This window comes from Leucoraja erinacea, chromosome 25 (assembly GCF_028641065.1).
Source record: "Leucoraja erinacea ecotype New England chromosome 25, Leri_hhj_1, whole genome shotgun sequence".
NCBI lineage: Eukaryota > Metazoa > Chordata > Chondrichthyes > Rajiformes > Rajidae > Leucoraja > Leucoraja erinaceus.
The window spans coordinates 27,252,381-27,275,307 of NC_073401.1; the positions used below are offsets into that span (position 1 = coordinate 27,252,381).

Sequence of the window (22,927 nt, forward strand, 5' to 3'; positions counted from 1 at the left end):
GGACAGGACTGTTTGCCCAATATATTTACACTGACCATCAGGTATCCACTTACTCTAACATCATTGTATTCTCCCTACATTCTCATCAACTCCCCCCAAATTCAACCACCCATCTACATGTGGTGGGCCGTTTACAATGGCCAACTCACCAGCCACCAGTACAACACCTTTAGGATGTCATGAACAAAGTAGAGCACCCAGATGAAACGCATATTGTCACAGGGAGAACATGCAAACTCCACACGGACAGCTCTAGAGGTCATGATTGATATTGGGTCACTGGAATAACTACTATGGAGGTGTGAGGGCAAATGGGTTTCCTTTGTAGACATTACAAATGCAAAGGCACGGCCATCTCTTAAAAATACTTGGTTGTCAGGGGATATGGGGAGAAGGCAGGAACGGGGTACTGATTGGGGATGATCAGCCATGATCACATTGAATGGCTCAAAGGGCCAAATGGCCTACTCCTGCACCTATTGTCTATTGTCTATTGTCTGCTTTTGCCAATGGCAGTAAAGGGATAACAAGCAATACTGAGTTTAAACACGGGTACAATGAGGAGGTGGACACAATGAGCAGCCATAATGGTCGTGGGGGAATAGATGGAAGCAAAGGGATCACAGATAATGTCATGAGAAGCACGATTCCACACTGTGTTTGAATTGAAACTTCTAACATATGTGGTTATTTTTCAGGGATTGGATATACAATCTGTATCATTTCTCTCTACGTCTCCTTCTACTACAACACCATCATATCATGGGCGCTCTACTACTTCTACTGTTCCTTCACGGCCACTTTGCCGTGGACGAATTGTGACAATTCTTGGAACACACCCAACTGTATCAACTACTTTGGCAAGAATAATGTCTCCTGGAATAACTTCTCCAAGTCTCCAGCTGAAGAGTTTTTCATGTAGGTGGCTTTTGTTCAGTCCGTGGCTTTGAAGGGCTAACTGAGTGAATTGTCATGTGGGGAGGGGATGGGGGAAGGATGAGTGGGAAAAGTAAGACCGGGGAGATTGTAGTAATTAATGTCTCGGGAATAAAATCTCCTGTTTCTTCACTGTATCTCTAAACTAAGCGAAACTAAACAGCACCAGAGGACCTTCCAAAGCAACCTCAGACGGTAGATTATATTGCATCTACAAGATACAAGATACATTTATTTGTCACATGTGCCAGATGGCACAGTGAAATGTGATTACCATACAGCCATACACTAAAATAAAGAACACAACACACGATAGATTTAAACATAAAACATCCACACACAGCAGAATCAAACGTTTCCCACTGTGAGGGAAGGCACCAAAGTCAGTCTCTTCCTCGATGTTCACCCGTTCACCTTGCATCTGTCTCAAAAGGTAACACCATTGAAATTCTAACTACAACTACCAGTTGGAGATATGGAGATATTTGCTCATTTGAATCCCATGAAACTTACCGGATAATGAAAAGCATAGAGTGGATGCAGAGAGGATGTTACCCCTAGTGGGAGAATCTAGGATCAGGCAGCGCAGTCTCAGAATAAAAAGCCACATCTTTAGAATGGAGTTGAGGAAGAATGTCTTAAGCCAGAGGGTGGTGAATCGGTGGAATTCATTGCCACTGACGGCTGTGGAGGCTGAGTCATGAAGTACTTTTAAAGCTGAGATTGATAGTATTGATTAGATTTATTAGTATGGGTGTCAAAGGAAGGAGAATGGTGTTGAGAGGGGAAAATAGATCAGCCGTGATTGAATGGCGGAGGAGGGAGTAGACTTGATGTGTCGAATGCCCTAATTCTGCTCCTATGTCTTGAGGTCTTCAACAGGGTCCTCATTATTGCAATTTGTTGAGTCAGTAAAAATGTGCTGATAAACCGCCAGTAACAAATTAAATTTAGTTTAGTTTTGAGATATCGTGCTGAAACAGGCCCTTCGGTACAGACCAGTGATCCCCGCCCACTTACACTTTCCTACACACTAGGAAAAAATTTACAATATTTTTGAAATGTGGTTCTGGTTCTATCTATATTAGCAATGTATATTTGTTCATAGAAACATAGAAAATAGGTGCAGGAGGAGGCCATTCAGCCCTTCGAGCCAACATCGCCATTCAATATGATCATGGCTGATCATCCAAAATCTGTACCCCATTCCTGCTTTCTCCCCATATCCCCTGATTCCATTAGACCTAAGAGCTATATCTAACTCTCTCTTGAAAACAAGCAGAGAAATGGCGACTGCTGCCTTTTGTGGCAGAGAATTCCACAGATTCACAACTCACTGGGTGAAAAAGTTTTTCTTCATCTCAATCCTAAATGGCCTACTCCTTATTCTTAAACTGTGACCCCTAGTTCTGGACTCCTCCAACATGGGGAACATTTTTCCTGCATCTAGCCTGTCGAATCCCTTAAGAATTTTACATGTTTCTATAAGATATCCTCTCATCCGTATATATTCCAGTGATTATTTAAGAAACATTTAGACAGGTACATGGATAGGGTAGGTTTATAGGGATATGAGTCAAACGCAGGCAGGTGGGACTAGTGTAGGTGGGACATGTTGGTTGGTGTGGGCATGTAGGGCCGAAGGGCCTGTTTCCATTCTGTGTGACTCAATGACTAGATACATTTCTGGGATAATAATCATAGGACTCATACCCCATATATCAAGAGATTTATATGAATTTTATGGCTAGTAACAATGGACACCATGAAACTCACCTATCCATGTTCTCCAGAGATGCAGCCTGACCCAGAGTTACTCCAGCACTTGGTGTATTTTTTTTGTAAATCAGCATCTGCAGTTCCTTGTTTCCACATGTTATAATCCTTCTCCCATTCCAATTAGTCCCAACATTATCAGTGTATGATAATGTACATTCATGTACACCGAACCAAGATAATCCATCTGAAGAAGGGTCTCGACCTGAAACGTCACCTATTTCCTTCACTCCATAGATGCTGCCTCACCCGCTGAGTTCCTCCAGCATTTTTGTCTACCTTCGATTTTCCTGCATCTGCAGTTCTTTCTTAAACAAGACAATCAATTCTCATCTTTCTCTTTTGTGTTTAGACGGAACGTTTTGGAGATTCATGAATCCCAGGGGCTTCATCACGTGGGCGCGATCCGTTGGCAGCTTCTGTTGTGTCTCTTTGTCATTTTTACCATTGTTTACTTCAGCCTCTGGAAGGGAGTTAAAACATCTGGAAAGGTTTGTGTAATGAGCTAACGTCTGTTTTTGTAATGTATTAGAACCCATAATATCAGGTATTTATTAAAGTTATTAAACCTCTGTAACGGCCATTCTTAGCAATCATTTCAACGTGATTCTTGATCTCCTATCCTTCAATGTGTTCTCTTACATCTAAATCTTTAACTTTTGGTCAACTGTCTTAATGTCTTTCATGGCTCGGATATAATTCAGTTAATAACAATACGGTGAAGTGTATTGTAGAAACATGGAGCTGCAGGCGCTGGTTTACAAAAAGGGACTCCAAGCGTTAGAGTGACAGGGCTGCACAGTGGCGCAGCAGTAGAGTTGCTGCCTTACAGCGCCAGAGACCCGGGTTCGATCCAAACTACAAGTTCTGTCTCTACGGAGTTTGTACGTTCTGCCCGTGACCTGCGTGGGTTTTCTCTGGGTGCTCCAGATTCCTCCCAAACTCCAAAGACATAGCTTTGTAGGTTAATTGGCTTTGATTTAAAAAAATTGAAAATTGTCCCGAGTGTGTAGGATTGTGCTAGTGTTCGGGGTGATTGTTGGTCAGCACTGTAACATTACATCTTTCTAATCCCATCTTGGATTTGGTTGTTCATGTAATACACCCCTTTTTCTACACTATTCCTTGCTGAAACCTATAATCCTTCTGTGAACACTAATACACGACCAGCTGGTTGGCTCGGCCTCAGTGGGCCAAAGGGACTGTTTCCGCGCTGTATCTCTAAAGTCTAAAAGAAATGAATGTGTGACAGGAAGCTTTCAACATGACATGTTTTCCATTTCTGTACATCTATTGCAGATAGTCTGGGTGACTGCCACACTACCCTATCTGGTGCTTTTTATCCTTTTGATACGAGGAGCCACATTACCAGGAGCCTGGCGAGGTGTTGTATTTTACCTCAAACCAAAGTGGAAGAAACTGCTGGATACAAGTGTGAGTACCAATACCAAAAGGACGCAGAAAGACACTCTGCATTATTGATATAATTATTTTAAGATAAAAGATTGCTAAACCGAATAGCCCTTGACCATGGGCTTTGAGTTAATAACACATATTCAGTCTAAGTAATCTTAAACCTTTGAATATCTCTGCCCAACCTGACATGTTACCTCTCTGGGTTCTTCAGAGATGCTCTGACCCACTAATTAACACCTGCACTTTGTGTCCTTTCTTGATCAAATAAGTAAGTTCTTCAAAACGGAGGGTGTTCAAAAAATATTGCTTTCTTTTAATGTAAACGTTAAAATTACAGCACCCTTTTTCTAGTTCTACTTTCTGAAGGTATGACAGGGTGCCAGGTGTTACGAGGAGAAGGCAGGAGAATGGGGTTCAGAGGGAAAGATAGATCAGCCATGATTGTATGGCGGAGTAGACTTGATGGACTAATTTTGCTTCTACAATGTGCTCCATAATGTTTGGGACAAAGACCCATCATTTATTTATTTGCCTCTGTACTCCACAATTTGAGATTTGTAATAGAAAAAAATCACATGTGGTTAAAGTGCACATTGTCAGATTTTAATGAAAGCCAATTTTCTACATTTTGGTTTCACCATGTAGAAATTACAGCAGTGCTTATACATAGTCCCCCCAACATGAACTTGGTTTCTTAAAGAAGGTAATACTAATTCCCCAGAGATCCAGTTGACTTGCTTAGCCATATTCCTGACAGCTCCTTGCGCTTACCGATAACTGGAACAATAGATATAGTCTGAGGAGGGCCTCGACCCGAAGCGTCACCCATTCCTTCTATCCAGAGATGCTGTCTGTTACTCCAGCATTTTGTGTCCACCTTAGGTTTAAACCAGCATCCGCAGTTCCTTCCTGCACAATAGATGACACGATTGCCATTGTGGTTACATCTGTGAAATTTTCATTTGGTGAAACATTTTTTTCCTTAATGAAATTTGAATTATTTTTTTTCTTTTCTGACCACCAAAATATTGACAGCATCCTCACATATTATAATATAAGCCATTGGTATTGATATTTACTTCTCCCTAGTATTTCTATTTTTTGACAAAATGAAGTGAAACCTGTTTGCACAATCAGTACGGTCTCTTTACACAAATAATTCTAGCAACAGCCTTTCACTGGCACACATGTATTATTTGCTTCAGCCTTGCAGACAGCTGGGCTCTTCTATCCATTAGCCACAACCTTAGCTACAGACAAGTATTCATCTATGGGTGAATGGGGCCTCTAAAAGGTAAATGAGTTTATTATTCCCACAGAACAAGAGAGAAGCCCTTACAAATGTAAATCATACATTCAAACACACATCTGCTTAACGCACAGTCTTTATTCATGCATCCACTGCTTTGTGAAAACCATGTTTATAATAGATTTGCTTTCTGTAATTAAAAACTGCAACTGTAGAATTTCCATCCTCGCACACGTTACAAATGATACTGGTGCTTAAAATATAAACTCAATGTCACTTCATTAACATTTCCATCTGTTTTTCCCCCCCTTTTCTCAACCCTCTGGTACCGCAAACCTCCATCGTTTTCCGAGATTTCTGCCACTAAAACATTTTATTTAATGAACATGAATCGAAGTCTGACCTAAAGCTGCAGTCGGGACTATACGAGGGACAATTGTGCGGCAACAAAGAGCTCTTTTTGTAGCTGAGTGGGGAAAAAAATAAAGGGAGAAGTGTGGAAAAAGGTTCTTTGGGGTTTTTCGTTAAAGGCTGTCAGCATTGTAAACAGGAAATATTTTCCTTAATAATTTACTTGATTGAAAGATACAGCATGTAAACAGGTCGTTCAGCCCACCGAGTCCATGCCGACCACCGATGACCTGTTCACACGAGTTTTATGTTATCCCACTAGCTCATCCACACCCCACATACGAGGGGCAATTTATCAAGGCCAATTAACTTACAAACCTACGTGACATTGGTCTGCGGGTAGAGACCGGAGCCCCTGGAGGAAACACACGTGGTCACAGGGAGAACGTGAAACTTGAAGTGACAAACCATCTTGGATAAAACTTTGCTGCTTTGCAAGAAAAAGCAGAATTGTCATTAAGGGTTATGGACGATCGAAATGATGTAAAACTGTACCAATTAGCCATCTTAACGCAAGGTCCAGTAGATTAGAGGGTGAAGTCTCTCCAATATTCGATATGATGGAGACACAATGAACTTCAGATGCTAGAATCTTGAGCAAAACACAGAGCGCTGGAGTAACTCAGCGGGTCAGGCAGCATTTATGGAGGGAACGGATGGGCAACGTTTCAGTTCTTGTGATGGGCTATCTTTTGATGCATACAGATAAGATCTGATCCTCCTTTCTCTCCTTTAGGTCTGGGTAGATGCAGCAACACAGATTTTCTTCTCCATGGGACCTGGATTTGGAGTCATCATGGCTTTAGCAAGTTACAACCAGTTCAACAATAACTGTTACCGGTAGGGCTATGTAATAGAGTACAAACAATTTTAAAATAATACAGTGCAGTAAAATAATTCCCAACCTCTCAGTAATTGCATGCATTATATTGTTCCAAAAAAGGCAACAGTGGTTTGAGGTTCAATGGTTTCACATGGAAATGTGAAACCATTCCCTCCTTCATTGCAATAGACAACAGACAAGGTGCAGGAGTAGGCCATTCAGCCCTTTGAGCCAGTACCGCCATTCAATGTGATCATGGCTGATCATCCCCAATCAGTACCCCGTTCCTGCCTTTCTCCCCATATCCCCTGACTCCGCTATTTTTAAGAGCCCTATCTAGCTCTCTCTTGAAAGCATCCTGAGAACCTGCCTCCACCGCCCTCTGAGGCAGAGAATTCCAGACTCACCACTCTCTGTGAGGAAAAAGTGTTCCCTCGTCCCCGTTCTAAATGGCTTACTCCTTATTCTTAAACTGTGGCCCCTGGTTCTGGACTCTCCCAACATCGGGAACATGTTTCCTGCCTCTAGCGTGTCCAAGCCCTTAACAATCTTATATGTTTTAATGAGATCCCCTCTCATTCTTCTAAACTCCAGAGTGTACAAGCCCAGCCGCTCCATTCTTTCAGCATATGACAGTCCCGCCATCCCGGGAATTAACCTTGTAAACCTACGCTGCACTCCCTCAATAGCAAGAATGTCCTTCCTCAAATTAGGGGACCAAAACTGTACACAATACTCCAGATGTGATCTCACTAGGGCTCTGTACAACTGCAGAAGGACCTCTTTGCTCCTATATTGCGACGAGAGTAGACCACTTGCTCTTCTACTGTGGTTAATCAGTATGTTTATAGATAACATATAGAATCATTTATTCATGAGAGGAATTATCCCAACACAATCTGTCAAGGCCAATGGGATCCTGACCTGTTAGCTATCAGATATACATCATTAGAGATACAACAACTTTGACCCACTGAGTCTACGCTGTCCATTGATCACCCGTTTTACACTAGTTCTGTTACCCCACTTCCTCATTCCTATACATTAGCGGAAACTTGCAGAGGCCGATTATCTTACAACCCCGCAACTTTGGGATGTGGGAGGAAACCGGAGCACTCGGAGGAAACCCACACGGTCAGAGGGTGAACGTGCAAACTCCACACAGACAGCACCAGAGGTCAGAATCGAACCAGGGCCTCCGGCGCTGTGAGGCAGCAGCTCTACCAGCTGTGTCACCTTAAATTGAATTCAATGGATGGAAACTAACAGGACTGCTCCGAATTGGTCTTCGTTGACATGGTCAAGGGGAGATGATGGTGATGATCAAAAAATGACTCCCAAAGGGTCAACATGGCAGCTTCATGACATGACCATGTCAATTTGATGTTGTTTCCTTACAGGGATGCAATTGTCACCAGCGTGGTGAACTGTCTGACGAGCTTTCTATCAGGATTTGTCATTTTCACGGTGTTGGGCTACATGGCGGAGATGCGCAACGTTGAGGTGGAGGATGTGGCAAAAGACAAAGGTACATGAATTTCATTTACTCTTTAATGGTTGAAATCACAGAGGGGACTTGGAACAAAGTGCTAAATTGGTTGCAAAAGTAACACTTACTTCAAATGATCTTGGAAGAATCTGCGTGTATTTTAGCAACAGGGAACTTATAGAGTATAGATGGAAACTATTGAACGCTGGGTCCCCACAACAATGGCAAGGTCTTGTTCTCATCAATCTTTTATCGTTTTCTCTTTTCTCACAACATGCTTCATTGGTTTATTATCGTCACATGTACCAAGGTGAAGCGAAAGGCATTATTGTGCATGCTGTCCGACAGATCAGATATACCATCCATAGATACAATTAGTTCAAACTCATGTCCAATAGAAAGAGCAAAGGGGGAGATACAGAGTTCAGAATATAGTTCTCGCATTGTAGTGCATCAGTTCCTTAGACAAAGTCCTAAGTTCTCAATGGGGTAGATGTGAAAATGCTGATGCAATATTTCAAAGATTGGATGATGTCCTAGCAATTTTAAATAAACCTGCAGGTTAAACCATCCAAGGCTCTCATTTCTGGACCAACCAATGTGTTTCCAAATTACAGCATCACACATATAAGGTAGACCAGTGCTTCTTAAACCATTTCAGTGCCATTCACCCTTGAGTCTTTATCACAAAATTTCATTCACCCTCGAGTAAATTGTCTTGTGTCTTTTGGTAATTTTCGTCTTATTTTAGTATAATTTTATGTATAATTTATTTTGTTCAATGAGCAAAAAACATAAATTAACTAATTCACCCCAAAATAATTTCATTCGCCCTTGGGTCAACCATTCACCAGTTTAAGGAGCACTGAGGTAGACTGATCCAGAGTTAAAGCTGGGCCTTTGAATATTGAGGAAGCTTACTTCAGTAAAACATACTCTCTCCCACATCCCACCTTCCAATCTCAGGTGAGAGAGTGTCCTCTCTACCCAACTCACAGAGACAATTTCTATCCATTCCACTTCTTTTGGCCCTTAATTCCTGGCACACACTTCCACATTTGAATTCCCTCTTCCCCCTCAATCCAAGCTGGCCCTCTCTCCTGCCCCTCCTGTACAGTTCCAGTTGGTACCATTCATCCAAATTCAAACTCTCTCCTCCCCTATTTTAAGGGAAAGAATAGTGAGGGCTAATAACGAGTAAATAGGGAGGTGGATTGTACTAATGTGGTGACAGGCAACTGCAGCAAAGCCTAAAAGTAGAGACATGGAATGCAGCAGTGATGACACCCAAGTTTCAGGAACTTTATTGATTATGTTATTGCATGCACCCATGTGGTAACAGAAAATTGGATCTACTGTCGACTAAGTTAGACTTGTGGATAATCATTTTATTCTGTAATCAAGACCTGGTTTGTTACCTAATTAAATATTTCTGTAACCTCCGTTCTGTAATCAAGACTTAGTTTTACTGTTAATCAAATTTCTGTGTAATATTGTTGTCTGAGAATACAAGAGCTGTACCAAAGTCGCGCTCAGGAAATCAGCTTTTACTGGTCTCCTGGTGCGCATTAGTTTTAATAAATTGCCTGTTACTTCACCAACACCAACTTTGCGTGGCTTTTCCATTTGTTCCTATATTCCTTTATCATGTTGAAATACTTTGCCCACTTCATTTATAATCTCCCAGACTAATGTTGACATTGATCTTACTAATTTCTTACTTTCACCTCTTCCATCTTTTCCACATTAAAGCACAATCCACAACCTCCGGTCTTTCCATTATTGTTCCCCATTACTTTCTTCCTTCTGTTTCACCTCTGTCGCTCGGTTCGATGAAAATAAAAATAAACATAGTGCAGTATTTTAGTGAATCCAAAGGAATGCATTCTATTAGGTATATCAGAGGCCTGTTCTAAGGTAACGATATTTCAAAGACCTTTCCTCAACTACAACCTAATAATGGCGAAAAAATTAATACTTAAATTTTGGAAACAGACAACAGTCCCCACAGTGAAGATGTGGATTACAGATATGTCCGAGACACTACACTTGGAAAACATTAGGCTTGTCTTGGTGGAAAAAAACAGATCAATTTCTCAAGACATGGACACCCTTTACTGAAATTTTACAACAATAGTATGGTGAAACACATATTTAAATTTAAATCCGATGCTACGTTAGGTGAGGGGGGAGGGGCAAGGTATAGCTCCATCTTTTCTTATTCCTCCTTCTCTCTGCTGCATTGCTTTGGTAGCACAGGGGATTTTTTCTCAATCTTTTCTATTCTATCCTTGCACTTTTTCCTTTCTTCTTTTCTTGCTTTCTTTCTCTTTCCTTTTTCCCATTTTTTCAATTTAGGTTATAAGGTTAAAAATGCAGCTGTTAAAAAAAATTGGGGGAAAAAAAAGGAATGTATTCTGTATCGTTACAGTATATAATGTTAAAATGTCTACATGTTTTTTTTTATTTTGCAGGTTCTGGCCTCCTGTTTATAACATATCCCGAAGCCATTGCTAACATGGATGGATCTCCCTTCTGGGCGATTCTCTTCTTTCTCATGGTGATAACTCTGGGCTTGGACAGCACGGCAAGTAACATAGTCAGTGATGCCAAATTGAAAGAGAACCTCGACAGTCAAAGCATCATCACAAGAAATGTTGACACGAGGAACAGCAGATGCTGGTTTATAAAAAAACAGACAATATGCTGGAGCACCAGGGGCAGCACAGTGGTACAGTTGCTGCATCACAGCACCAGAGACCTGGGTTAGATCCTGACCACGGGTGCTGTCTGTACAGACGTTATACGTTCTTCCTGTGACCACATAGGTGCTCCAATTTCCTCCTTTACCCCAAAAATGTACAGGGGGGGTTGTAGGTTAATTGGCTTCTGTAAATTGTAAATTGTCCCTAGTGAATAAGATAGTGCTATTGTATGGGGTGATAGGTGGTCAGCATGGACTCGGTGGGCTGAAGGACCTGTTTCCACGCTGTATCAGTCAGTGGGTCAGAGACAACATGAATCTAAATCCAATGTAATGTAATTTTCAGATATCCTAGTTCATTACTATCCCTCACTTTACATTTCACAAACATTGACGACCTGTTGCAATAAGGCCGTAAACAAAGAGAAATTTTAATCTGACTTATTCAGTGTTTGTCCCATTTTCCTTTTTTTTTACCCGTGTGATTTTCAAATAAATTAGGTAAATCCTAAAGGTATTTTTGGCAGTTGTTGTGTTTGTGCTTTTTTCAAATAGAGATAAACAACAGTTAAATATATTTAGAAATTTGGCACACATGATACATTGTGGTATTCTTGTTAACAGTACGGAGGTCTGGAGTCGATAATCACAGCCGTAATAGATGAGTATCCTCATCTCTTCGCTAAAAGGAGGGAGCTGTTTGTTTTGGGACTGATTATCGTGTGCTTTTTGGGCTCTCTCAGCACTCTAACCAATGTAAGTATAAACCTATAAAAACTAATTCCTGCTTTATTCAACTTCAGGTATCTGTAATATCAAAAGCATCCACTATTTATCGTTGAATTGTAGCAGTTCACTCATGGTGTTTGCATGGAGGTGCATTTGTTTAGTTTGGAAGTTTGGTAAGACATCAATTTTACCATAATGGGGGCACAAGGAACTGCAAATGATGGAATCTTGAGCAAAACACAAGGTTTTGGAGGAACTCAGCAGGTCTGGCAGCATCTGTGGAGGGAATGGACTGGGACATTGATGTTTTGGGGCAGGACTCATCTTCAGACCTTGTATCTCATGTATAATACCTCCATTCCTCACACTCATTCAAACAGCAAAAAAAGTGTCCAAAAAACACTAAATAGAGAGTCTCTGAAGAAGTGACCCAACTCGTAACATCGCCTGTCCATTCCCTCCCAACCCACTGAATTTCTCCAGCACTTCATGTTTGGCTCTAAATGATCATTCATGCTTGATTGTGTCTTTGGGCTTCTCAATCATTTGCACAGCCATTTAATTGCTCCAAACGTAGTCAATTTTATATTTGAAAGCATGGCATCTAATCGGTGGACATAAAGATTTCACAAGTAGATATGTGACTGTGATATGTGACTAGTTGATTTAATTGAGTGGTGATGGTTTTAACATTTACGTCAACCTGCAAATCACTTTGCAGAATTGCACTTTGCACTGTTCCACACAGGCAGGTAATAATACCTTTGTTTAAAACAATGTTTTTTTTGTTGACAAAATGGTCAAAATAAACAATTAATAAATGTGTTGGGTATGTGTCAGGTAAACTAAACAATGATGTTTAACTTTTTTGAGGTGCCGTACACTGTATTCTGACCATTGGCATCTAAGATCATAGGCCCAAGTACGAGCAAGAGACAGTTTGAATGCAATTTATTTCCAGTACAGAGAGAGGACTACAATTATCTAAACAATAGCACTTCCTAATTTGGAGTGAACTCTACCGCTGCGCCACCGTGCCGCCCCCTGGTTATAAATTACTATATCTCCTCTGCAAGGAAGCAAACATATTTTTTCACGTCCCCTTAAACCTATCTAGCTCCCTCTTGAAAGTATCCAGAGAACTGGCCTCCGCCGCCCTCTGACTGATGTTTCCTCGTCTCCATTCTAAATGGCTTCTTATTCTTAAACTGTGGCCCCTGGTTCTGGACTCCCCCAACATCAGGAACATGTTTCCTGCCTCTAGCGTGTCCAAACCCTTAACAATCTTATATGTTTCAATAAGATCGCCTCTCATCCTTCTAAACTCCAGAGTGTACAAGCCCAGCCGCTCCATTCTCTCAGCATATGACAGTCCCGCCATCCCAGGAATTAACCTTGTAAAACCTACGCTGCACTCCCTCAACAGCAAAAATGTCCTTCCTCAAATTAGGGGACCAAAACGGCACAAAATACTCCAGGTGCCATTTTTTAGTTTCAGTCTTTAAAGTTTTTTGTGTGGAATTGACAACTTGTGCAGAGCAACCCATAACTATATTTGCGCCAAATTATTTGCTGGGTTGATATGTACCGAAATATTTCCATATAGACAGCAGAAGTGACTCAGAGTCATCAGATTGTAGACAATAGACAATAGGCGTAGGAGTAGGCCATTCAGCCCTTCGAGCCAGCACTGCCATTCAATGTGATCATGGCTGATCATCCCCAATTATTCTGCATTCAAAGCTTTGCCTCAGAGTTGAAAGAACAGTGTGTTAACAAACTTTGTCCCCCAAAGTCATGTGACAATTTTAATTTATAATCCTGGCTGATGTGAAATGTAATTCAATTTTTCAGGGAGGAGCCTATGTGGTCAAATTAATGGAAGATTTTGGATCTGGATCCTGCCTTATTGCTGTGGTATTATTAGAATCTATAGCCGTGTCTTGGTTTTATGGTAAGGGATCCAATTTAATTTCATTTTCTTATATTTGTGAGGTTAAATAAACGTTTAGAAAATGAAGCAAAAGATGTTGCGATAAGTTCAGTCAAGTTTGTAGTTTTGACCCTTGTAATGGGTGTGGCAGATGGACAACAGATGTCCAAATCCTACAGAGTATTGTGGAGCTGCCAGAAGGACTATTGGTCCACATTAAAATACAACACTAATATTTTTGGTGGTGACCAAGTGGATATCTTTTTGACCAGAAGCGAATAGATAGCACACAAGGCAGAGATGAAGCTCCTAAATTGCAATGTTTGGTGGAAATAGCCTGTCCCTTTGCGAAACACATCAGCACGTGCCTATATAGCAGGATGACCAGAACTGTGCAGAGTACCTCAAATGTAACTTTACCAATCTCCCATCTCTTTAACTCAATACCCTGACCGGTGAAGGCAAGCTGGTCGACCACTTTCATCACCACCCTGTTTATCTGTGTGACCACTTTCATGGAACAATGTGTCTGATCCACGAGGTCTCTTTCTTCTACAACGATCCTCAGGGCTCTACTGAGTTCCCACATGGCAGAAGATGCCTGCAGCCACACAGCACTGGGCAAAACCATGCCACCAGTCTCCCATACTATCAGCTGTATGTCCGGGCTGTACATAGGATAGGCATTCATAAGCTGGAGAGGACTTGCAATCAGATTTTCCCATGCATCCTAAGCCAGGTATCATTGCAAGATAAAGGCCCACCCCCACCCCTTCCTTGCAAGTCATACACAGTGGAAGTCATATACAGTGCAAGTCATATACAGTATTCATACCCCTTGAACTTTTCCACATTTTGTCATGTTACAATCACAAACGTAAATGTATTTTATTGGGATTTTATGTGATAGACCAACACAAAGTGGTGCATAATTGTGAAGTGGAAGGAAAATGATACATGGTTTTCTATTTTTCTTACATGTGTGTATATATATCACATATGTGTGTGGTACACAAAAATGTGGAGAAATTCAGCGGGTGCAGCAGCATCTATGGAGCGAAGGAAATAGGCAACGTTTCGGGCTTCCCGAAACGTTGCCTATTTCCTTCGCTCCATAGATGCTGCTGCACCCGCTGAGTTTCTCCAGCATTTTTGTGTACCTTCGATTCTCCAGCATCTGCAGTTCCTTCTTAAATACATATGTGTGTGTGTAGTACATATACTGTATGTATACATGTATTATATATGTTCATTACTGCTTTGCAAAATGTACACCAAGAAATATCACCATTGCCAAATGAACGGAGAATATTCTATTGTCATCTAATTTACTTGCTCCAACAGTTCCCATTCTTTCTCTGATTTACCTTCAGGGGTCCAGCAATTCTGCGACGACATCAGGACAATGTTGGGCTTCTCACCGGGGCTGTTTTGGAGGATTTGTTGGGTGGGCATTAGCCCCGCCTTTCTGGCCGTGAGTAACAAAGATGTTGCCCATAGGAAAAGTACCCCCCTTGTTTCTTTCTAAAGGCTCCCCCCCCCCCCCTTGCTATATGTAGAAACAAAAAAGTTTACACAAAAGGACACAAAGTGCTGGATTAACTCAGCGGGTCGCGCAGCATCTGCGGAAAACATGGATAGGTGACGTTTTGGTCAGGACGCTTCTTTGGACTGGGCGGGCTGAAGAAGCGTCATATATCCATGTTCTCCTCAGATGTTTAGTTTAGATTACTGTCACATATACCAAGGGACAGTGAAAAACTTTTGTTGTGTGCTAACCAGTCAGTGGAGAGTCAATTCATGATTACAATCAAGCCATCGACAGTGTGTGGATACATGATAAAGGGAATAACGTTTAGAGCAAGACAAAATTCAGTAAAGTCCGATTAAAAATAGTCCGAGGGTCTACAATGAGGTAGATAGCAGCTCAGGACCGCTGATGGTTCAGTTGCCTGAGATCAGCTGGGAGGAAACTGCCCCTGAATCTGGAGGTGGGAGTTTTCACACTTCTGTACCGCTTGCCTGATGGGACAGGGGTGAAGAGACTCCATCCTATAACATTATGCTGGAAACAGGCCATCTCGGCCCTAGGTCAATGCCGAACAAGTGCCTGACCATGGAGTCAATGAACCTGACCAGGGATGCGTCCCCCTCATATTACCCCTAAACTTCTGTCCCTTAATTCTGAAGTCATGTCCTCTTCTTCCCTATTCTGCATTCACTATCCCTTAGTTGTTGAAACCCAGGCAACATTCTAGTAAATCTCCTCTGTACTCTCTCTATTTTGTTGACATCCTTCCTATAATTGGGCGCCAAAATTGTACACCATACTCCAGATTTGGTCTCACCAATGCCTTGTACAATTTTAACATTACATCCCAGCTTCTATACTCATCCTTCATTATGCTGGTGGCCTTGCCCAGGCAATGTGAAGTGTGAATGGAGTCAATGGAAGGGATGCGTCCACAATTCTCTGCAACTTCCCGCTGAGTTACTCCAGCAGTGCTCAGTTCGAAGAAGGGTCCTGGCCCGAAACGTCACCGAACCATGTTCTCCAGAGATGCTGCCAGACACACTGGGTTACTCCAGCTTTTTGTGTCTATCTTCTAATACATCCTCAAATAGTAGTCGATTTAAAAGAGTGATTGGTGCCAGTTTAGGAACTGTGAGTGATATTTTTTGCCAGGGAGAGCAGTTATTTAAAAAGACCAACAATAAGAATAAAATTGGAAAATCAAAACCACCCATCTATTTACATGCATTGATTTATTTATTTGATATGGATTTACAATGTACATTTTGTGTCTGATTTCAGTTCATTACAGTGAGCTCCATTGTGTACCAGCCCCCTCTCAGTCTCTTTGGCTATGATTATCCAGACTGGACCATAACAGCAGGATATTTGATCGGAGCTTCGTCCTTTATGTGGATCCCAATATACATGGTGTATAAACTGTTATGGACACCAGGATCTCTTAAACAGGTAAGAATGTACTAACTTCCCCACTGCCCTCATAGAACATAGACTTCTTCTTGCGTATGGCGAGCACAGCCTCAAGTTGTAGGTCAACTTGTTCCATTTGATCTATTTGTTTGTGCACGTTGGGTTGATTGCATTAGTCGAAACAGGGTGGACCACGTGAAGGTTGCAATCTTTCACCCCAGAACATAGACCATACAACAGTATAGCACAAGAACAGGCCCTTCAGCCAACAATGTCCGGATCGTACATGATGCCAATACCAACCCTTATCTGCCTGCACGTAATCCATATCCATTCCCTGCTCATCCATAAGCCTATCTAAAAGTTTTGTAAATGCCACTATCGCATCTGCCTCGACCACTACCCCTGGCAGCGTGTTCCAGGCACTCGCCAATCCGTGGAAAACATTTGCCCAGCATTTCTCCTTTAAACTTCGCAAACTTCACACTGACAGCACCCAAGGTCAGAATCCAACCCTGATCTCTGGCGCTGTGGGGCAGCAGCTCTACCCGCTGCGCTTCTGTGTTACCCAGGACTGGGTCATCTGCTCTCTCATCTGGAAGTAAAGATCCCAATTACAAAGCAGAGGGTGGTGGTTGTCCATTGTGCCCTGGATAATGCTTAACCCTGACTAAATATTGCTAATTATTTTTAATATATTAACCTTTTCAGATTATTTGGTTATTATCACATTGTTTTTTGTGGAAGTTACTGTGCAAAAACTGGTTGCCATAATTCCTACATAATAGTAAAGGAATAATGATAGACACTATACAAAAGGGTTATGGAACTGAAGTGTGACAATGTGCTACACTGCTGAGAACTATATTCTGCACTCCGTATCTTCCCCTTTGCTCTATCATACTTAAATTTAAAGGCAGACACAAAATGCTGGAGTAACTCAATGGGTCAGGCAGCGTCTCTGGAGATAAGCAATAGGTGATGTTTCAGGTCAGAACCATTCTTCAGGCTCGGAAACGCCACCTATTCCTTTTCTTCGGCGATGCTGTCTGACCCGCTGAGTTACTCCAGCATTTTGTGTCCATCTTTGATATAAACCAGCGCCTACAGTTACTTTCTACACATTCTCCAGGGATGCTGCCTTACCTGCTGAGGAACTCCAGCACCATGTATCTTTTTTTTCCATAGTAAGTCCTCCCTCCACCACCTCCAGTTTAAATTCCATTTGGAATATTTTGGAGGACCAAGAAACCAAGAACCAAGAATCTTTCTCAAACAGCAATTTGATATTAACCAAATAATTTGTAATATTAGCAATATTTAGTAAGCTTAACCTAAAACTGCGATCTGAAATGACAGGGTTCTCCCAGTAGAACTGCAGAATGATTATTATTGCATTTTGACACATCTGATCAATACTGTGTCCCTGCATTCAGTCCCACTGGCACTGCTAATCTACCCTTAAATTCTAACTTCCCTTTTGAAAGCCCAGATTGATTATTGATCACTGCTCTTGCAGGTTGCAAACTCTACATCACCACCACTCTCCGTCTAAATATGTCAGTTCTCATCATTTTGGAGCTACTCCCTTAGTGCTCAAATCTTTCACTAATGCAAACCACTTCTCTCTGTCCATCCTATCTAAAGCCATAGTGATCTTCCACACACCCATTAAATGTTCTCTCAAAAGGACACAAAGTGCTGGAGTTGTAACTCAGCAGATCAGGCAGCATCTCTGGAGAATATGAATAGGTGATGCTCCAGGTCAGGACCCTTCTTCAGTCCGAAGAAAGGTCCCAACCTGAAACGTCACCTATTCATGTTCTCCAGACGCTGTTAGGTTACTCCAGCACTTTGTGTCCTTTTGTGTAAACCAGCATCTGCAATTCCTTTGTTTTTAAATAATCTCTCATATTAACTCTCATATAATCTCTCAAAATAAAACCAGCCTCTTTATTCTAAGGGGTAAATTGCAGCTTCTCCAGTCTAACTGTGCAACTGGATTTTTTTTTGCGCTGGAATTATTCAAAACTAACTACAATGTTGTCCATCTGAGTGAAATGGCCAGTTTAGTTTTTAATGATGGATTATTTCACACACGGACTTGGTCTATAGGAATTGTGCTGAGACAACTCAACTGATTCAATATAAAACCTGAAGGAATAGAAATGTTTCAAGGCAGCATAAGACAAAGGAACAATGTTAGGCCATTCAGCCCATCATGTCAGGAGTTAAGGGGAGAAGGCAGGAGAATGGGTTTGAGAGGGAAAGATAGATCAGCCATGATTGAATGAAGGAGTAGAGTTGATGGGCCGAATGGCCAAATTCCGCTCCTATCACTTATTAACTTGTCGTGTCTGCAACATCAACTGGATGTTCCCCATTCATTATATTATCCATATGTTTCCAAAATTGCTTTATATCCATTAAAACTCTATTCCTATTACCAATGTTGGCACCTTGCACAGTATTGTACGATACAAGGTTCCAATATAAATGTAAAGAAGCAAACTTTCTAGATCATTTACATGTTCAGTGGTATTTTATTGTCATATAGAATTACTTTTTTTGTATACATACTGTACACGTGCCACATTTCCAGCATCATTTTGTCTAATTCAAGTCAAGTCAACTTTATTTGTCACATACACATACAAGATGTGCAGTGAAATGAAAGTGGCAATGCCTGCGGAGTGTGCAAAAACTACAGAACAGAATCAGTATTTACACGTTGGAATTTTTTTTTACACAAAAGACACCACACAACAGTAAACTAGTACACTAAATTAGTTCTGGTGAGATAAGAGTTTACAGTCCTGATGGCCTGTGGGAAGAAACTCTGTCTCATCCTCTCTGTTTTCACAGCATGACAGCGGAGGCGTTTGCCTGACCCTAGCAGCTGGAACAGTCCGTTGCTGGAGTGGTAGGGGTCCCCCATAATGTTGCTGGCTCTGGATCTGCACCTCCTGGTGTAACCCTCTGCAGGGGGGCGGGTGTACTTCCCATAGTGCGTTCGGCAGAACGCACTACTCTCTGCAGAGCCTTCCTGTCCTGGGCAGAGCAGTTCCCAAACCAGTTTGTGATGTTGCCGGACAAGATGCTTTCTACAGGCCCAGAATAGAAGCACTGAAGGATCCTCAGAGGGACTCTGAATTTCCTCAGCTGCCTGATGTGGTAAAGGCGCTGCCTTGCCTTACTCACCAGTATGGCAGTGTGTGTAATTAAACTATTATTAACTATCTTCATTTCAGGTCTTGTGATATTTATGTTACTTTTCTTTTCTCCACACAGCGTCTGGCAATCTGTCTTCGCCCAGAGAAACCAATCAAAGACGAGAAGCCTGACTCCCTCTGCATGAATGCCATCCCGTAATTCCTTGTACAAATCACATTTCAAAACTAAACTTTATTTATTTGTATGGAATTTTAAAACAAAGTCCCATTGCAGAAATGTGTAGGAAGGAACTGCAGATGCCGGTTTACACCAAAGATAAACACAAAAAGCTGGAGTAACTCAGCAGGTCAGGCTTCATCTCTGGAGAAAAGGAATAGGTGGCGTTTCGGGCTGAGCCTGAAGAAGGGTCCCGACCCGAAACGTCACCTATGCCTTTTCTCCAGGGCTGCTGCCTGACCCGCTGAGTTACTCCAATATCTTCCAGGTGGGATCTGGAAAATGGATTAGCTTCTGTTGATAATGTGAATCAAAAATGTGAACAGGATCAAGGAAATCTGAGGATGGTTCAGAAAAGACCTGAATACGGGTGCTGTCCGTATGGAGTTCTACCTGTGACCATGTGGGATTTTTCCGGGTGCTCTGGTTTCCTCCCACACTCCAACGACATACAGGTTTATAGGTTGTTTAAGAAGGAACTGCAGAAAATCAAAGGTACCCAAAAAGGCTGGAGAAACTCAGCGGGTGCAGCAGCATCTATGGAGCAAAGGAAATAGGCAACTTCAGACTGAAGAAGGGTTTTGGCCCGAAACGTTGCCTATTTCCTTCGCTCCATAGATGCTGCTGCACCCGCTGAGTTTCTCCAGCCTTTTTGTGTACCTCAGGTTTATAGGTTAATTGGCTTAGTTAAAATTGTAAATGGTCCCTAGCATGTAGGATTGTGCTAGTTATGGGGTCAGCGCGGACTCGGTGGGCTGAAGGGCTCGCATTTGCACCATATCTCGAAAGTCTAAAGTCTAATCAGTTGCTTTACAGTTTAAGGGGTTTCAGACAGCACCTGAGGTCCAGATTGATCCCGGGTCTCTGGTGCTGTGAGGCAACAACTCTACCAGCTGTGCCTCTGTGCTACCCTTGAGAAGTTTGTAATGATGGCTGTAATCAGAACCTCAGCAACCTGTCACACCCCAAGATTCAAACTTTGTAACAGTCTAAGCCAAGTCCTCTCAAAATGAGGGGTTCGAAGAACAGTACTGTCACCTGGTGTTTGGACAGTGATATTGCAGCGAGCAGCTGTCTAAGATGTGTTTACTGCAAGTCACTCGGAAATTAAGTTATAAAGGGGCTGTCCCACTTGGGCGACCTAATCCGCGAGTTTGCCCTCGACTCATACTCACAGCATGGTCGACACGAGGTCGTAGGAGGTCTTCGTAACTCTCCTTCATGCTCGAGAGTGGTCTCCGCGTACTCAAGGCCTTAGCTAGGTCGAGGCGTTTTGTTCAAAATGTTAAAAAATGCCCGCGAGTAAAAAAAGGTCGCCATGGAAAAAATCAATATTTTTTTTACTCGTAGGTTTAGCCATAGTAGGTCGGCATGTTAGTCGTAGGTAATCCAGGGTAGTCGAAGTCAGTCGTAGATAGTCTTCATCATAGTCGAAGGGAGGTCGAAGGAGATCGAAGGAGGTCATCTTCACTCTCCACTATTCGGTGTCCAATTTTCCTGAAGTTAGTTGTAGCTAGTCGAAGATGGTCTTCAACATAGTCGAAGGAGGTCTTCTACATGTCATTTTTTTTCAAACTCTTCTAAACTCGCCAATTAGGTCGCCCAAGTGGGACAGGCCCTTTAGAAGACTGTTCTTGTCTTGATTCACATATGAAACACAGTTATTCAGGTGAAATACTGTGCCAATGAAATGAGCATGATTGAAAGGGGGTAAACATGAACAATAAAAGTTACGCCATTTAATCCACAAATTACGGTGCCCATTTTAACAACTGTAGTGAACAATACATCGACTTCATGCATTGGAGTAAGGAAACACATTAAATCTGGCTTGTTAGCTTGAAGGAGCTCAATGTCACTAATACTATAATTATAAAGTCATTAACCAATTACAAAACTCAAAAAAATTATACCAATGCATGTTGACACAGGGTAACATAAGTAAGATCCTGGTTTTTTTTTTGAGACGTGTTCTTAAAAAATAAGTTGCAGGTTCTGAATATTTTTTAACAAAGATTTTGTAAAATAACAAATATAATCTTTGTAAACTTTGAAGAGTGTATCTAGTTAAATCCATTCATTCCCTTTGTTGTTAACATTCTGAAATAATGAATAAAATGTAAAGTGACAACTGGTTATATCAAACTGTTGCAAGATGTACAGTAGATGAAGATTGACACAAAATGCCGGAATAACTCAGCGGGACAGACAGCATCTTTGGATAGAAGGGATGGGTGACGTTTCAGATATAGGTGCATGTCCAACGGTCGTGTGTTGCATGTACAAAGAGCAATTTGAATACACCTGACTTTGAGTGTGGCTTTTGATAAATACTTCTGTTATGGGGAGAAGTCAGGAGACTGGGGTTAGGAGGGAGAAATAGATCAGCCATGATTGAATGGTGGAGTAGACTTGATGGGCCGAATGACCTAATTCTGCTCCCATTACTTATGACCTTATGATCATTTTTTTCCTCATTCTTGTTCTTCACCATGGCATTAAAAGGATATTGGTGAGACATTGATCAAAGCAAAGAAAGTTATATCGACCATCGATCACCTGTACACTTATCCCACCCTCGCATCCTACACACTACGGGCAATTAACCTGCAAACCTGCACGCCTTTTGGATGTGGGGGGAAACCGGAGCACCCGGAGAAAGTCCACCCGGTTCACAGGGAGAATGTACAACCTCTGCACAGACAGCAACTGCTGTAATCAGATTGAACCCAGGAAAAATGTTCCCAATATTGGGGGAGTCCAGAACCAGGGGTCACAGTTTAAGAGTAAGGGGTAGGCCATTTAGTACTGAGATGAGGAAAAACTTTTTCACCCAGAGAGTTGTGAATCTGTAGAATTCTCTGCCACAGAAGGCAAAGGAGGCTAATTCACTAGATGTTTTCAAGAGAGAGTTATTTAGCTCTTAGGGCTAAGGGAATCAAGGGATATGGAGAACGGGGTACTAATTTGGATGATCAGCCATGGCCTACTCCTGCACCTATTTTCTATGTTTCTATTTTTCTTTGGCGCTGTGTGGCAGCTGTGCTACTGCTGCGCCACCGTGCTGCCCTTGAACCATTGCAGACTCTCTGGTTCAGATACTCATACGATATATTTCCAAGTCAGA

The 22,927-nt window shown here is 41.9% G+C and overlaps 1 protein-coding gene across 1 annotated transcript in view; it reads left to right on the plus strand.

Annotated features, from left to right (window-relative positions):
* Positions 1-20,344, plus strand: part of slc6a4b (solute carrier family 6 member 4b) — a 30,207-nt gene extending 9,863 nt beyond the window's left edge. The window contains exons 3-13 of the mRNA XM_055655340.1: positions 699-918; positions 3,065-3,203; positions 4,012-4,146; positions 6,525-6,628; positions 8,012-8,139; positions 10,575-10,687; positions 11,429-11,560; positions 13,388-13,487; positions 14,840-14,940; positions 16,282-16,449; positions 19,702-20,344. Coding sequence (XP_055511315.1) covers positions 699-918; positions 3,065-3,203; positions 4,012-4,146; positions 6,525-6,628; positions 8,012-8,139; positions 10,575-10,687; positions 11,429-11,560; positions 13,388-13,487; positions 14,840-14,940; positions 16,282-16,449; positions 19,702-19,782 — 1,421 coding nt within the window. The 3' untranslated portion in view covers positions 19,783-20,344. The remainder of the gene's footprint in view (positions 1-698; positions 919-3,064; positions 3,204-4,011; positions 4,147-6,524; positions 6,629-8,011; positions 8,140-10,574; positions 10,688-11,428; positions 11,561-13,387; positions 13,488-14,839; positions 14,941-16,281; positions 16,450-19,701) is intronic.
* Positions 20,345-22,927: the final 2,583 nt, after the last annotated feature.